Source organism: Megascapheus bottae, chromosome 18 (genome assembly GCF_031878675.1).
Source record: "Megascapheus bottae isolate mThoBot1 chromosome 18, mThoBot2.hap1, whole genome shotgun sequence".
NCBI lineage: Eukaryota > Metazoa > Chordata > Mammalia > Rodentia > Geomyidae > Megascapheus > Megascapheus bottae.
Window position 1 is genome coordinate 34,363,181 of NC_143526.1, and position 16,659 is coordinate 34,379,839.

General features: G+C 41.7%; 1 protein-coding gene across 3 annotated transcripts in view; it reads left to right on the forward strand.

Annotated features, from left to right (window-relative positions):
* Positions 1 to 16,659, forward strand: part of LOC150050474 (uncharacterized) — a 542,379-nt gene that overhangs the window by 517,273 nt on the left and 8,447 nt on the right. For 2 of the 3 annotated variants that reach the window (XM_090352362.1, XM_090352368.1), the window contains one exon: positions 12,961 to 13,076. The exons of the other annotated variant lie outside the window; for it this stretch is intronic. Coding sequence is in view for 1 of the 2 variants with exons in the window: in XM_090352368.1 (XP_090208494.1) it covers positions 12,961 to 12,972 (12 nt within the window). In the remaining variant the exon portion in view is untranslated. The remainder of the gene's footprint in view (positions 1 to 12,960; positions 13,077 to 16,659) is intronic. 3 annotated transcript variants of the gene reach the window in all.

Consider the following 16,659-nt stretch of genomic DNA (forward strand, 5'->3'; position numbering starts at 1 on the left):
GTCTGGGCAAGAAGAACACAGACACCTTTGGCCAGGAAGTCTGGTGCCTTCCCCTTTGAGGTGGAAGAAAGAAAAATGCAAAGCATCATGGGTAATCCAAAGAGGCAGACGCTGCAGTTTACAGCTTGTGAGAGCTGGGATGTGGTTTTGGTCAGAGGCCTGCAAAGGATCAAAGGTGCAGGCCCCCAAGGATAGGGGTATGGCTGGCGCTGACTAATGCCTTTAAACCTGGGCCAACAGTGACCACAGAGAGGGCCAAGGCCACTGACCCTGGCATGACCCAAGCTTGGCAGATGCTGACATTCTTTCACTGTGGATCCCCGCAGAGCTGGGCTTTTCATCAGTAGTGAACATTATTAGTGACCAGACTCAAAGAGGGAGGGAAAACATGTAGCAAGTGAGAGGAGAAAAGGCAAGTGAGTGGGAAAGAGGGCTGGATACAGCATAATGCCAGCAGCCGGGGTCCGAGGCTCTTGGGTTACTTGGCATCAGGACTCCAGCATGGGAATTCTTCCTGAAGGGGAAGAACTGGGGACACTGTGGTAGGAAGTTGGGGTGAGGGCACTTCTTTGAGGAGGTCTCTCCTGCCTCTCCTGAAAGATATAGATTGTGTTTAGGGGTTAATACAACACCCTGGATACAGCATTGCTACTCAGACAACTATGTCTTGTAGTTCGAACAGTATTTCTGAAGAAGCTATTATGTTCCAGGTGCTGAGGCAAACAGGGCCATTACACATGATGACTGTATTACATGTGGGCTATATGGAGACTTTTAAGGGTAATGGGGTTGGGGGGAGAGTCCAATGGAATCCTGAGAAAACTGGTATGATCTGGCAAGGATAGTGGTCTTGTCCATGTGTCCTGTTCTTCAGTGAGCAAACATTAACTGAAATAACTCAGTTACAAAAGTACTAAAAAAAAATATTGTGCATGCTCAACTTTCCCTTTCAGAGGTGAGCAAGTAAGTAATAGAACCGGAAAGTTGACATTTGAGGGGCTCAGTGCTGAAGAGAGGGAGAACTCTGGTTAGAGGGTGGACTCAAGCAAATTTGAACTCCTTGGTTCAAATTTGAGCACAACTATTCACCCTGAGCAGCACTGAACATGAGGACGGCAATAATGAGTTGCAAGTCTGAAAGGAAACAATGCCACGTGTGTGAAGTGTTTAGTATAGTGCCTGGTGCTGATTCAGATTCATTTTTTCCACCAGCAGGTTGAGAGGAGCAAGTGAGTTGACACCTCTCCTTGCTGGCTTAAAGATAGAACGCTCCAATCCAGTCTTCCCAGGGAATCTGTCTGGATTTATTCACCACTAAGCAACAGATGGAAACAACTGACTAATTTGAAAGCCTGAAGAAAGAACAGATTCTACCATCTTCCCAGTGACAGTCTGGAGTAATGGAATACTGCTCTTTTCAGTGTTTAGTAGATTGTACCATCTTGAGCTGTTCTAGGTGGCCCAAGGAAAGCCACGAGTTGAGCTCATCTGCTAAGACCAAATTCATGGATCTCTCACCCTGTTTAGGTCTTAGCCAAGGTCCAGTCTGTGCTTGCTGGTTTTATTATTTTTTTTCAGTCATGGGGATTGAATTCTGGGCCTGGGCACTGTCTCTGAGCTCTTTAGCTCAAGGCTAATGTTCTACTCCTGGGTCTGGCATTGTTTCTGAGCTCTTCAGCCCAAGACTACCATCCTATCCCTTGAACTACAGTGCCATTTCTGTTCTTCTAGTGGTTAATTGGAGATAAGAGTCTCATGGACTTTAGTGCTGGCTTTGAATCATGATCCTCAGATCTCAGCCTCCTGAATAGCTAGGATTACAGGTGTGAGCCGGTGCACTTGGCTTGCTTGCTGGTTTTTTAACTTTTCTAAACCAGGAAAGGTTCATCTAGATGAACCCCAACAGTGCAGCATATTTTGTGCAGCTTGCTTTATATTTTTAATTATGAAGCTGATTAGCTTCACTGGGTCAATATCTCCCCAAAATACAGATCCCCAGCCCAGTAAAAATGTGGCTGCTTCCACCTACTTCTGTAGAATGGATTAGAAGAAACATAACCAAAGGAATTGGTCATGGCATGTGATGTAAACTTCACACCCCATTGTAGCTTGTACCTAGATCTCAGACTCCTGAGTAGCTAGGGTTAGGGACATGAATCACCGTGCCTAACATCGATTTTTATTTTATGCCTCTTTTCCACCTCTCAGCAAAGAGGGAGAAATTCAGAACAGATTTATTTTTCTTTAAGAAATATCCACAGAACATCTGAAGGGAATAGGTAAGGTCATGGCCTCAGATACTTATAACTTATAGATGAGTTCAGGAGAGACTTGCACACTTGAAGTTTAACAGAATCATTGTTCTTTCATCACCTTGCACAAATTTAAAGGTGAGAGGAAGATCTCCTCACTCATCTACGTAGACCCATGGCGAAGACACTATTTATAGTTTAATGGCAGCCCTCACAAAAGTATTTATGCTAGAATTCTAATCACTAGAACCTCAGATTATGATCATATTTGGAAACAGTATCACCACTGATATCATTAGTTAAGATGAGGTCATGTAGAATCTAATCCAACATGACCAGTAGCTATATAAAAAGGAAAAATTTGGACACAGAAACATGCACACAGGGGCACAATCATGAGAAAATGAAGCCAGAGGTCAGGGTGATGCTTCTCCTAGCTGAGCTGAGGAACACTAGCAATTACTCTGAAAACCAGAGACAGGAGAGTCAGAACAGATTCTTCCTCCGCCTTCATGAAAAGCCATGCCTGCTGCCGTATACCTTCACTTAGAAATTTCAGTTTCTTAAAGCCAATCAGTCTGTGGCATTTTATTATGGCAGCTCTTTCCCCTCAAGCCAGAAGACATAGCAGTTCTAAAGATGAAGGGAAGGAAGAAGTGGCCATAAAGGCTAAGAGGTCAGAATAGACACTCAGCTGAAGAGTTATGCACGTTTGGAGACATGGTAACTTGAGTGAAGCTGGAGTATTTAAGAGAGGAAATATGACCGGAGAAAGACCAGGAACATTTGTTATAAAGACATACTACTGGAAGCTGTAGCTTTTTAATACATTGATAAACATAAAGTACAACTATCATGATTATCATGTGTCCACACCTTTTGAACAGATAGATGTGTGAAACATTTTGTGGAATGATTCAAGCAGCACTGACCACTTCAGGGAAAATAAGCAAGGTATATAGGCCCTGGTATATCCAGACATCAGGCTTCAACCTTGTAAATCAATTGTGTGAATGTGCCAGTAGCTTCCTAGCCCCTAGAAGCAACAGCAGCTCTATGGAAAGGCTCTGTGAATTTCCCTGAAATGAAAAAATCAGCTCAAGTCTAAGAGGAGAGTCTTGGATTCTTCTGATGATACTTTTCTACCTCCCTGGCTGATCGAGTAGAGAAACCATCGACCTTCAAGTATCACTTTCAAATGATTTATACAGTTGAAAGTAATGTATTACAGCCTCAAGAAACTATAAGAATCTGGAAATGATAACCAGGAGGTGGAGACTCGTGAAGTGACTAGTAACTAGAACTTGGAGTCTACCTTGCCCCCAGCTCTCTTTCTCTCTCTCTCAGCCTTTTATGGAACATACTAGCTTTCTGCATGAATCAGTTGTGGCTTGTGGTGGGAGCCAGAGGGGGGCAGCCTTGCAGCAAAATGCCCAGAGCCTGAATTGACTTTTTGCTGTTGACAGCTTAGACGGCAGCTAATTTATACACTACCTCTTATTAGTTTGGTGGAAAAGAAAATATATAGCTAACCATAAGGAAGAGAATACCATCTATTTCTTTAGCTTAACCATGCCTGCTTCAGTGCTGAACTGTTGATCTCTAAGCTTGCTGTTTTCAGGCTATAAAAGCTGTTTATTCCACTCTATAAAAGAACATTAGAACTTATATGGCTATTGAAGTTTAAATGTTTAAGGGGAAAAGGGAAAAATGCAAAGAAAATTTGCAAAGCAAGACTGAAACTCAATCTCTGCCTGCAGCAGGGTTTGCATAGAAACTTCCTTCTTTGGGTATCACCCATCCCCATCCCCACCCCTGCTTGTCCCCCAACACACCCACAGCTGCCCTAGCTCACAGGAAATGCACTGACCTGCATGCAATTCCAACATTAGCAGTCATTTCAACAGAGCTTTCAGTCAATCATTTCTTATGCACCAGTGTGATCCATGTTCACCCGGGACCCCTGGGCTCTTAAGAATCAGCAGCTGCCCAAACGAGATGATAGACATTAACAAATCTGTGTTGTTTTTCTCCTAAAAACTGTGAGTTCGTGTGAGGGATCTGGGTAGACCTGTGCTCTCCCCCCAACCCCAGCATGGAGAAGCTGCTAGCTTTCAGCCTGTGAGGTTGATGTGAGGTTGAGAGGTCTCAAGGTTTTGATCTGTGAGTTTTCTCATGAGGAATTTCAGATCCCATTGTCAGCCACCAGGACTCAGGCCTTGACATCTAAATGGAAGGCTTAGAGGCACTCTGGAGACAAGCTAACTATACATCACAATTTGCCCAGTTCCCGTCTCCATTTACACCTTCAGTGCTCCAGATGTACTTTTGATGGTGTGCCACTTTTGCCTCAGAATAGGTGTGTTTAGACCATATATTTTACTATCAACCTAATCCCAGAAGTCTGTCTTTCCTTTTTGGGGGGTCACATTTCTGATTCATTTGGGAGATGTAAGAATTGGGAGATATTAACAGAATCAAGAGAAGGGTTCTCTTGATTTGGGCACTCACTAATTCAGTAAGAAGGCAAAGGGTGGGTTGGAAGTTACAGAAAACATCTGTCCAGGAATAAGGGATTCTGAAAAAAGGAAAGCAAGCAAAGTAGGTGTGCTATCAAGTCCTAAATGCATGCAGTTTGGCTCTGTGAAAACACTGGCACAGGAGGAGCACCACAGAATTACTCTGAATAGTGGGGGAAGATATTCCCAGAGGTGTTGTGGCTGGAATTTCCTGTCTACCTGCAGGTAGGCCCAGCTGCCTTCAGCACTTGAAGGAAATAGAAACATTGGTGCATATTCTGAGCAAAAAATGGAAGAAGAAAGGCCAAGAAATCTGAGCAGGCTGATATTATCTGCCATAGGGGGGAGATAGAACAGAGGAAGAAAACACAAATGTTATTATTGAGTACCCACATGCTTCCTGATCTTTCTGAATTTAGCTTAATTGACATATATAATGCTCCAGTAGACTCATGAACATAATGGTGGAGTTAGCTTAAGTCCAGTTGTTTAATAAATGCCATTCCTGCCAAATTGCGATTTCCACAAAATCAGGGCGTATTGAGAAAAACCCAAAGGTTTTTTTTCAGTATGTTTTCTGAATGTAGCATAGGAATATTTACTAAATTCATTAATGCGTGAATGCTACACATGGCTTTCATATAGTATTGCTGTCTTTGCTACTCTCTTTCTGAAATAGATATTATACCCTCCAACTATGGATAAGAAATGAGAAGAAATTTTTCTCATTATCACATTGCTAAGAAATCCAAATCCAGATTTGCCTCACTCTTAACAAGGCCTCCCAGTCTTTCAAAAAAAATGTTAATCAATATAAAGACTTTTCCACTTTCTCCAGCCTGGCTGTATCGTAATAAGCTGTGTATCAACCCCTAAATCCACTGATTTGTAGTTCTCACACTCCATGCTCTCCTAGCAGCTCTATAGTATCTTCCTATTTCAAGGGGTCAGAGTTTGGGCAAAATTACTTGAAGACTTAGCAAGGAAAAGAACATGGTTTATTTAAATCCACAAGCAAGTTAAAACAACAACTGAAGGCTTTAGAACCCAGTGCCTTGTCTTATTACATGAGCAATTCTGTTCAATGGAGAAGTAAAGGCACCTTTGTTCAAAGTCTGGTTAAGATTTTATGATGGGGGTGGGGTCGGGGCGAGTAAGAAGATTCCACTCTTTCTCTGGTAAATGTGACCAACTCTCTTTGATCCAGTAAACTTTGATTTGTAGCATGTATTTATTTCCATGGTATAAATAGTTCCTCTACAGCCAGTTTTAATCTATCAGTGTTGAGTAACTGAATGTGGTTATTGGAGATAATGTGCAATAGCGCATTTATAGTATTTCTACCATATAGAGTAGATTTATATCTGTAATCTCACAAGCATCACCAAAATTTAAAATGCAATGAAGTAATTAGAAATGGTTAATTTTGAGCATTGATTAGCACCTATTCATTTATTATCTTTATTATATAATTTCTTTAGTTAGAAATCAGTTAATTTGGTTTTTATGAAGGGCTGAGCCTAAGCAACTAGCAAGCACATATCCTATAAATTTAATCATCAACTCCCATGAACCTCCATAGTCTCACTCCAACACAGTATTTTGGAGAGCCTTCATTTTGTAGCTCAGATTGTTGTCCTAAGACCAAAAGATGAAGTTCTTTTTTAAAAAATTTTTCCTTTAGGGAAGACATGGGCCAGAAGAATGTAGTTCATAGTTCTGGCTGGCCAAATAGAGAGTGAATCAGCTACCTTCCTGATGCTGTTGGAGCTTGAGACCTTTTCTCGTGTTTAAGACGTGCTGTTTGCCAGCACCCTTATTCCTGATTATTTGCTGTTCACTCCACCGTGTCCCTGGAAGCTGAACTCTGAGAGCTGCAACGTCTGTGATCCCTTCATCTGGTTGAGCTCAGAAGCATTGCCAAGAGTTTGAAGGTGGAAAAAGAGAAGTTGGAATAGGTACACACACCCACTGCCTCCTTGCAGCTCTCTCATGAGGTGAGGATGACCCCTCTTACGGGGCCATCACTCATTGGTCTCCCTGGATAGTCTTATCCTCCTCCCCCAGATTTCTCTACCACTGTTCTGGGGCTACTTCACCAACCCCTGCCCACAGCTCTATAAATGGTCCCTTCATGATCTTTCCACCCAAACCTGGAAGTGCTTCATGTGTGATACTAATTTCCTATGTGCAATACCAAGTGCATATATGTAGCTGGATATATTGACTTAGAAAACCTAAGACATCTCATTACTCCTCTAAGGGAGGAGGGGAGGACATTTCTGTCACATCCACCATATTATCTCTGCCCAGGTATCAGCCATTGGTGGAAAAAAATGGTTCTTTCCCAGTTCCCATAGAAGATGTTAGGCCCTTAGGTGAGCACAGCATCAACTTACCTGGTCTAGTTGGCTGCAAATAGCTCCGACTATGCTCTGTGAGTCAGGCTTTGGCCATCACGTCAGATACAGTCTGTCTTCTTCAGCTTGTAATGAAGCCAAACAATTGCTGGGACCCTTTCCTAGCCTCTCTCATGTCCACCTGGCACTGCAGTCTTCTCTGAGGTCTCTGCTCTCACACACACCTTTGTCTGGTCTGACATCTTATCTGGCCTGGTATTTCTACCACTTACATGAATTCAGTTTGTAGGACTTGTAGGGAACAAATCTTTAGGTCATTAACTTTCTGTAGATTAAGTGTACGCCATGCACCAGGTATAAATTCTTTTCATAGTAACACTGTGTGAGGCAGTTTATACAGAGAACCACTTCTGCCATGCTAATAAACCGGTACATCCACCACTGATTTTCTCCCACCTTTCCAATCTATAACCTAACACCAGAGTGTGTTATTTGTCTGTTTATACTCAACGTCGCAGTCCATATTCTTCTTCCTACTTGGTCCTGCAGTCGAAGTCCCTTGACTGCTCATTTATTGCTAGAAATACACTATGGAAAACAGAAAACCCAGGTTCATTTTCCCCGTGTCCACTGGGGGCAGCATCTGTAGTAGGGATGGGGCATCTCCTGTGTCTCTTCCACTAACCATTCAGCTTGCCCACCAATGGCTCCAGTGGCTCTACTGGGTTCCATCTTCCACAGGGTTCTGGCAAAATTCTATGCTTCCTCTGTCCCTCCAGCATGATACGAATTACTCATTTTCTCTAATTGCTAATCTCTCATCTCTTCTTTGCTCTTTGGGCTTCTTACACCTTCAAATAGATCTCCCTACATTAAATCTCCACTTGGAATGCCTAGGATATGTTTTATTTTCCTGGCTGCACCTTAAATGAGATGACTCTTCTCTCTCCATCATTCTCTATACACTCACACTTTGGAGTGTGTGTGTGTGTGTGTGTGTGTATTGAAAGCATTTTCCAATATAACTATTTGCTATCTTTATAGTATCAACTTTGTATAGCTAGTGATATTAATTATAATTTGTTCTCTTGTACTTGGGTATTATGTGCCTTCCTTTATCCTGTAAGCCTTAGGAAAGTAAAGATTTTATTAAGTTTTATGTAACCCTCAGTAGATGGCTGATTCATGGGCACTTGTGAATTAATCTTTACTTGCATATAAAGATGTGCTTAGAAAGATACTTTCACTCACTGGCCCAAGGCATTGCCTGTTTCATGCAAACTACTGTGTGTGTGTGTGTGTGTGTGTGTGTGTGTGTGTGTGTGTGTGTGTGTGTGTGTGTGTGTGTGTATCTAGAGCCCTGGTCCACGTTCTCCATTGCAGAAGCCACCCTCTTTCTTCTTGAACCTTTCACGCCCTTCTCCCTGTTCCCTGTTCTAGCATTGTAGCTATGTGCTAACATCTTCCGTATCTGCTGCCATATGGCCCTTGAACCAGGCTGTTCATCCTCTCCAGTGGGTTGTTGCCTGTGATATCTATCTCTTCTGTTCTATGGGTGGGCTGACTTTCTTTCCAGCCTCTGGTAGCTGTCCCCAGGAAACTGAATTTCAAGATTTCCTAATAAGACCCTGAACAATGTCTGGTGGAACTGACATTAGACAGATGTTTAAGATGGGTGGTTCCCTTAAGTAGCTAATGATCCAAATTCTTCCAAAGAAATATTCCCAGGTCCAATCACAGACTTCCTTGTTGGGTGGGAATCTGTACTTTTAAAGAGTCTCCCTTTTGCTCTATTCTATGAGTCAGCTTGATAACTCTCACTGATGCCACAATAAAAGCAGTGAGAGACACATCTTTGGGTGCATGAAGAAATGAAAAATGAAAATATAAAAGTTAGATGAGTGCCAGGAATGGGGCTGGTCCTCTGCGGCAGAAGGTGGGACTGCCTGTGCCCAGAATTGTTGACTGACCGTGTCCTAGAGACTGCTTCCTGTCCCATTCTCCCTCCTTGCCTCCTCAGCACTCTGTGTGGCAGAGATTCTGACAGTAACCAGGCAACTCTGGATTCTAGCCTCAGCTCCTGGCTACAGGTTGCCAGATAAAACACAGAATTCTCAGTGAAACTTCAATTTCTGATAAACAAAATATATGCATAGATTTTATTGAAAAATATTTATTCATCACTGAATAAAGTCCATTGTTGATTGTTATATGAGGCCATCCTATTCCCTATAGTTATCTAAATTCCAGGTTGAATGAAGATCTAACCAGCCCATTCTTTCTTTCCAAAAGACCATTTGGAGCTTCCATTTCATTGAGCTCATCATGGTTCATAAATAAACTTGGATCATTTAATAAATGTAGTCTTCTGCAAGGCTAAGCCCTGATTAAATCAATTTTTATATACATTTACTTAATACTCAGGGATGGCTGCTGTGTAGACCCCAAGTTTACCCTGAAAACAATGGTAAAAATTTCTCAGTGCTTTAGGATGACTTTGAGGTAAAGCTCCACCTATTTCAGATGACCAGCAAAAACTTGGCAAGGTGAGGTTACAATTAAACTATCTTTTGCCTACGTAGGGAGATGCCATAAGGAGAACCACTATTTTGTAGTAGTATATCAATCAATAGATATTGATATCTATATTTATATAGTTAGAATCCGTATTTGTATCTATTGATCAGTAGATAGATCTACTAATCTATACTAGATATTGATATATTAAATTATGTGTGTGTGAGTGTGTGTATGTGTGTGTGTGTGTGTGCTTTAAAAAGAAGCAAGAAGAAAACTAACCTCAGATCTACTAACTCTGCTATCCCATCTCAGTTGTTTTTGGTATACAAATGTATCCTTTAAAAAAACAAACTCGTTGTTGGTTACTGGAAAAATATTTAACACACTTGTCTTAAGATCACAACTGGAGTGTGTCTATTTCATTTTATATTTTTCATAAATATTTATTAAGCCCAAATCAATTTGTAAGTTGTAAGATTGTTTCCTATTCTTGTAGAGGCCTCTATCTTTGTCATTCATTTATTCATGCAACAAATCTCTTTTTTTGAATGTATATTATATACCACATGCTGTTGGAGATATTGGGGATCTCAAAGTGAAACAGAACAAGGCAAATGGAAGCTTTGTGGAGCTTTACTATGCATAAAATCAGTAGAGAAGAGAGTTAGTTCCCTCGGGAAAAGCTTTGGGTTCTCAAATTCCAAATATCAATTAAGACAGCTCCTGAAAAAAGGTGATATTTAATTTAAAGAAGAACTTCTTTTATTTAGAATTTTAAGAACTCTACAGCAAGCTTGTTTGACCATCATTAAGTTGGAGTACTTTATTCCAAATCTATCACTTTTTAATGTATCTAATTTGTAGAATGATATTGGATATTATGCAGTTAATGTAAATATCCATTCTTCAAACTTAAGTAAACCATGTCATAAATATAGAATACATTGCATTTGTTTCTAATTAATACTTTCCATGCAGTATATTGCTTACATGTGGGCTCTGAAGTATGCCTGCTTGGTGTCAAATCCTGTTCCTACTACTTAATAATAACCTTTATTATGATAAATCACTTTAACTATTTTGTGCCTTAGTGTTTCAGTATTGGGATAGCATAAAAGTTATGCCTTTGTGAAGATCATGTAAGGTAATGCACAATTCTGGTCACAAAGAAAGCTCTTAATGACACATCTGATTAGCTAGCTAGCCCTCTAGAATGACAGTTTTCTGATATACAGCACTTACCAAGGTGCATGGTGTCTTTCAATATTCACAGTTTGGTTCATTTCAAGTTACCATGCTGTCATCAAACTGGAGTTGGAAGGAGATTAAAATAGTTGGTCCAATGAGCTGCTCCAGAATGCTCTTACACTTCACATTAACTCATATACTATAGTTTCACTAATATTTATTTCTCAAAATATGAGTCTGAACATAAAAGTATTTTTTCTGTGTGCTAGTCCTGGGGCTTGAACTCAAGGCTTGGGCACTATCCTTAGATACTTTTTGCTCAAAGCTAGCCCTCTGCCACTTGAGCCACAGTGACACTTCTGGCTCTCTGTGTATGTCGTACTGAGGAATCGAACCCAGGGCTTCATGGATGCTAAGTGAGCGCTCTGCATCTAGGCTATGCTCCTGGCCCTAAAATACTTTTATGCACATTTCTGAATGGTTTACAACGAAGCCTCTCAGCTTTGGCATTGTTGATACTTTGGACTTGGCACGTTTGATCGTCAGGAGGCTGCTATCCATTAGGTTTGTTAACTGGTTCTTTGACCTTTAATTATGATAGTCACCAGGAACTATGCTTTTGCTCTGGTCATGACAATCAATCATATCATCAAGGTATAGCTGGAGAGGGGAGATATCCCTCACTTAGTAGCATTACATTTTAGAGGAGTAGGTTTAGAATCACACTTTGAAAAGAAAGTACAAAAATCTAGTACCTAGGGCTAGGGTTAACTATGTGGAATTGTAAATGCACAGAAAAGATGATTGGTTTGTTTTATATATTTTTTTAAGTAACAAACTGTTCCACAAACTGAGCCCTGGATTCCCATTTAGTGAATGGAAGCCTATGACAGAATGGTTAGAGGACTTGGGACCAATGGTTGTATGCTGGAATGTGTCTTCAGTGTAGCCTCAGCTTCTGCTTAGTCTCGATTGCCTATTCCCTGTGTGATTCTGGCCCAGTCACTTAACCACTTGGAGCCTCAATGGCCTTCGTAATGAAGACTGACTTAAATAGATGGTGAAAACAATGGTCAAGTCTTATACATATTCATTAAGGAGGAAAGAAAAGGGTCCTTGTTAGCTCTGGTTTGGGGGCATGGCTAGGCCTTGGGCAGGGACTAATGGGAGGGGAAGCCAAAAGAATGGAGTGGGCTGAGGAAAGCAAAATGATAAAGTGCCTGCTCCGTCACACAGGGCTGCGGGTCACTGCTTGGAAATGTGAGAACAAAATGGGACCCCAAGCTAATGACTTTCAGGTGTGCTGGCCCGGCTGCCTAGCCATTGGGGAATCACACCAAGGCCAAGGCTAAGGCTCCAGGGTTGCCAAGGCAAACATCCAGGCCCACAGCAAATCAACCAGAGCCAGGGCCCTGGGCCTCCCACCACAGTGCATAGCACCCTGTGGCTGTCTAAGCCTGCACCTGCCCACAGTGGAATCAACAGAGATGGCCTCCCCCAGCTCTCTCACTGTTTGCCAGCTGCCTGTGCTCCCAGAAGTCTTTGTGCTCTGTTCCTTATCTAGCCCAGGAATGACGCATTGAACCCGCTTTCTCACTCCCAAACCGAGCTCTGCTGTTGCTAGGATCCATGCCTTATGTTAACCTCTAGGCACCTGCACAGAGAAGTCCTCCACATTCTCTCCATTGCTCCTTTGCCCAGTTCTGTTCTTTACGGCCCTACTGAATGGCTCCTCACGCTAGTATTTTGTGCCATCCTCCTTTTTCTTTCCATCACACAAATATGGCATTCCCTCCAAATTCTGCTCTGCCCACACAGCCCTTTGTAATGGACTACACAAATGCAGCCTAGAGCTCCCAAGGATTGGATCGGAATCCCCCCCAGAGGAGGGTGGGGGTGGGCAACTGAGCTGACAGTTTGCTCTGGTCAGGAATTCCTCTTTGCTACCACACAAATTGCACCTTGCAGGGACCGGACCTTAAGTTTGAAGAAGTCTATTACTCTGTGATCTACACAAGCCAGTGGTGAAAGTATTTCTGCTCTGAGTCTTACTGTCATGGGTCAGAACCTAGATAGCACTGCTTATTGATTAGGTGTAGAAACATTATTTTACCTCTCTAGGTTTTCACCTGAGCAACTGTCATGGAGAGTTGGATGACTGTAATGGAAAGAAGTGAGATTAGCTATTCTTTCATGCAGCAAATGTTTGGTGAGGCTCACATGTTCCAGTAGCCGAGGTAAGCCTGGGTGTGGCTGATGTTTGCTGGTGTGAATATTTAGCTCACTCCTTTTTCCTCAGAGGAAACAGTCTAGTAAAGAAGGCAGATGAGGAACTCCATTAAGGTACTCCAGAGTATATTATGGCCAAGAATAAAGAGCATTCTGGAACATTCCCATCACAAACTTGTTTCAGGGCCTTCACACCTGGTGTCCCCTCTGCCTTTAATACTTTCCAGTTCTCTGTGACACTAACTCTCTACTTCTCTTCAGGTATACTCTTTTTTCTCTTAAATTATTGTTTTCTCTGCTACAACTTAATATGAAATAATAGCCCCTTTCCCAAATTCAATACTCTGTGTCTTTGGTTTCTGTCCTAGACCTATATCATCAGATTATTATTATTATTATTATTATTATTATTATACTTTCCTTCCTCTCAGCCAGAATGTAAGCTCCATGAGGGCTGAGACTTTCTTGTGTTCATTGTTGTAACTCAACAAAACTTCATTAATAACTATGTCTAGAATCAACAGAGTGCAAACAACATAATCTTTCCTGGGAGAGTCACAAAAGAGGCCTGTATGGGTGTCAGTGCTACTTGAGCAATGCCAGGAGAGGCTGAGGGAATAGAATGCTGGCACTCAGATACAGCCACTATCTGCCCCAGCAAATGGCTGCAGATAGGCTCAGCAATAATAACAGGAACTGTGTGGACAGTGGGCCACCAGAGAATGTCATTTAAACCCTCCTCAGAAGACTGGACATGTCATATTGCCTCAGATCTAATTGCCTTATTCAAAGTAGCACAGTGCCAGGCACATAAATGATACTCAGTGCTCCATCATTGATAGCTGTCCCCTAGAGTTCTATGACAGATGCATCAAAACCTTCAAGGGAGCTGATTTGTCTACTAACACCAGATGGCCCCTTGGGCTTCTGAAGCCAGATGAAGGTATTATAGAAGCTGACTTAGGGTAACTGGCATTTGGACTGGCTCATGCCATGGTCTGCCCCCAGCAGCCATAGTCTGATCATTCCCATCCAACCAGACAGTCTATTTTCTAACTCTCCATTCCCAATGTACTGTGCCTTAAGATGCAGATACATTAGGGCTTAATTAGTCCATCTCTAACTCTACTGTGGCTACAGTACATAAACCAGGGCCTGTTAAAATGGTGTTCTGTAACAGATAAGCTCTTATGTAACTTCGTACTGGAATGTTTTAACTTCTCTGAGGAGGATCAGGTTTCACTGGAGAGGCCTTGGAGGCAAAAAGAAGTGGAAAGCTCATGCATGAGCTTTATGAAGGAAGCTGTACAGAAACTCTGTGGGGTCAACCATATTGATTATCTCTCTAGCTCCTTACATATATCTAAGGTCTTGAAGAATCAGACTCTCAAAGAAAGCAGAGTTGGTTTTGAAATATTTTTAAAATTTTAATGACTGTTCAGAAGTAAATACAATTCATGTGGTATGAAGGGAGAATAGAAGGTATATGAGGGAGTTTGTGGTGTGTGTGTGAGTGTGTGTGTGTGTGTGTGTGTGTGTGTGTGTGTGTGTGTGCATATGTTAAATGTAGAAGCTGAAAAGTTTTGAGAAAGACCTCTTGAAGGTGATGTCACTTCTGAATGTCATCACAATGGACTTACAATATTAGTGCCTTATCACCTCACTTCTATAGACCCTCTCCCCTAATTAAACTCTGTTCCTCCAAGATCATTCACATTCAGTGCATTTTAATTCATATCTGAATAAGCAAAACAAATACACAATAAATAGTGCTTACTTATATGCCACCACCATGCCAGAATTGTGTGCGAGTCCTTCACATGACATTTCTAGGTTGCCTTTGCTCATGTCTCCTCCAACACCCAAACATGCCAGCTGAAGGGATCAATAGGTCCCCAATAGCATTATCTTCCTTTTGGATAGTTACCTGCCAAAGGCCTACTGCTGTTGGAAAGATGATCTACTGATCATCTCCTGACAACAATAAAAGAAGGTACAGAAATATGAACATCTGCTCATGTTCCTCCTTTCTCTGTTTGTTCTTTGGGTTTTAAAATACGTAAGCATAATAGCTTGTAGGCCAGGGTCAGAATGAGGAAGACAGAGAGGGTGGACAAGAACAGTGGCCTTTCAGTTCAGAACTGAGGTGTTCACAAAGACATTGGTATATGCTTTCTAGAGAGGGCTGTGTGTGCTTTGGGATAAAAAGTCACGGAACAAGAGAGAACTAGTTTGGATGTGTAGGATAGAGATCTTGCCTGACTCCGCTGAGCACAGGGAGAGGACTGTTAGTGCTCAGGCCACGTGACCTGACCTGAAGCTAGCAGGAGTATGGTTACCCCAGGTTGCATGGACTTGCCCTTCTTTCAGAGAAAATTTCTGATAGCAGTCTATTTTTGATACTGGCTGGTGACCAGCATACTCTGAGGTATATTCAAAAGCCTGCTCAGATGACTACCAAGGAAAGTGGTACTATTTCAAAGGACCAGGATAATAATGAACTGTGATTTGTCCATGATTTCCAAACTCTTTTTCCTATTTGAGAGACACAATAGACCTTTCATCTGGAGTCAGTATTTTCCAAAACAGCTTGTTTGTGTCTTAATTGGCTTATATCTATTGGCTGGTAAGCCAGAGACCATTAGTGTCTCTAGACTATTGAGACAACAGAGATCCCTAAATTATTCTGAAGAAGCTCTAAAGCAAAGATGCTATTAAACCTCAAAGCTAGATAAGGGACAAGAATCTTTCTCCTGTGTTCCTATCCAAAGATTATATAACAACTCTAAATCTAATGAAGCATAGGAAACTTAACCAGAACAGACACAATTTCTAGAAGACAGGAAGGCCATCTTATTACTGGTCAGAGCTACTCACTTGAATGTCAGAAACAAGATCCAGATATAGCAGATTCTAACAGTATTTGAATTCAGCTCCTCTTAGCTTCAGGTCAACATAGGCAAGAACTGACCCAGGAACAGGCATTAGTCTACACCGCTGGTGTTTACTGCATGAGGCCCATTTGAAAGGAATCCTTTCATGACCCTGGAGGTTATATCTCCGTGCCTTTGGCTGATTTTAATATGACATGAGGGCCTAGAAGTCCTTCTTATTCATTTTATTTATTTATTTTAATGGTCTAAATTTAACTCCACTAAGCAAATCAATTCAGCGCCGAGGATGAAATTTACAATACATCCACCAATACTATGGCTCAACAGGGTGCATTAAGAGGCTAGTTAAACACCAAATGCAGTATAAATCTCAGCCTTATAGGTGTGCTGAAAACGTAAATAGCTTCCAGAGAGCTACGATCAATACCAAGATATATGTGCCGGCTCAAAGTGTGCAAATAATTTAAAATTTAAATTAGCCCCTCCCGAGTAAGCCCCCTCTATCCTCTTAACGTCCTGCGCTTAGCAATTTCTGATAATGGCACAAAATTTCCAGTATTGGTTTTTGAAGTTCTATTATGATATCAAAACTAGGACTATCGTAGCTTCTATCCGGTGATCCCCATCTCCTAAGGACAGGAGATGGGGATCAAGATAAAGTGTGGCACTCAGGTCGACTGAGAAGATACAAGTAGTT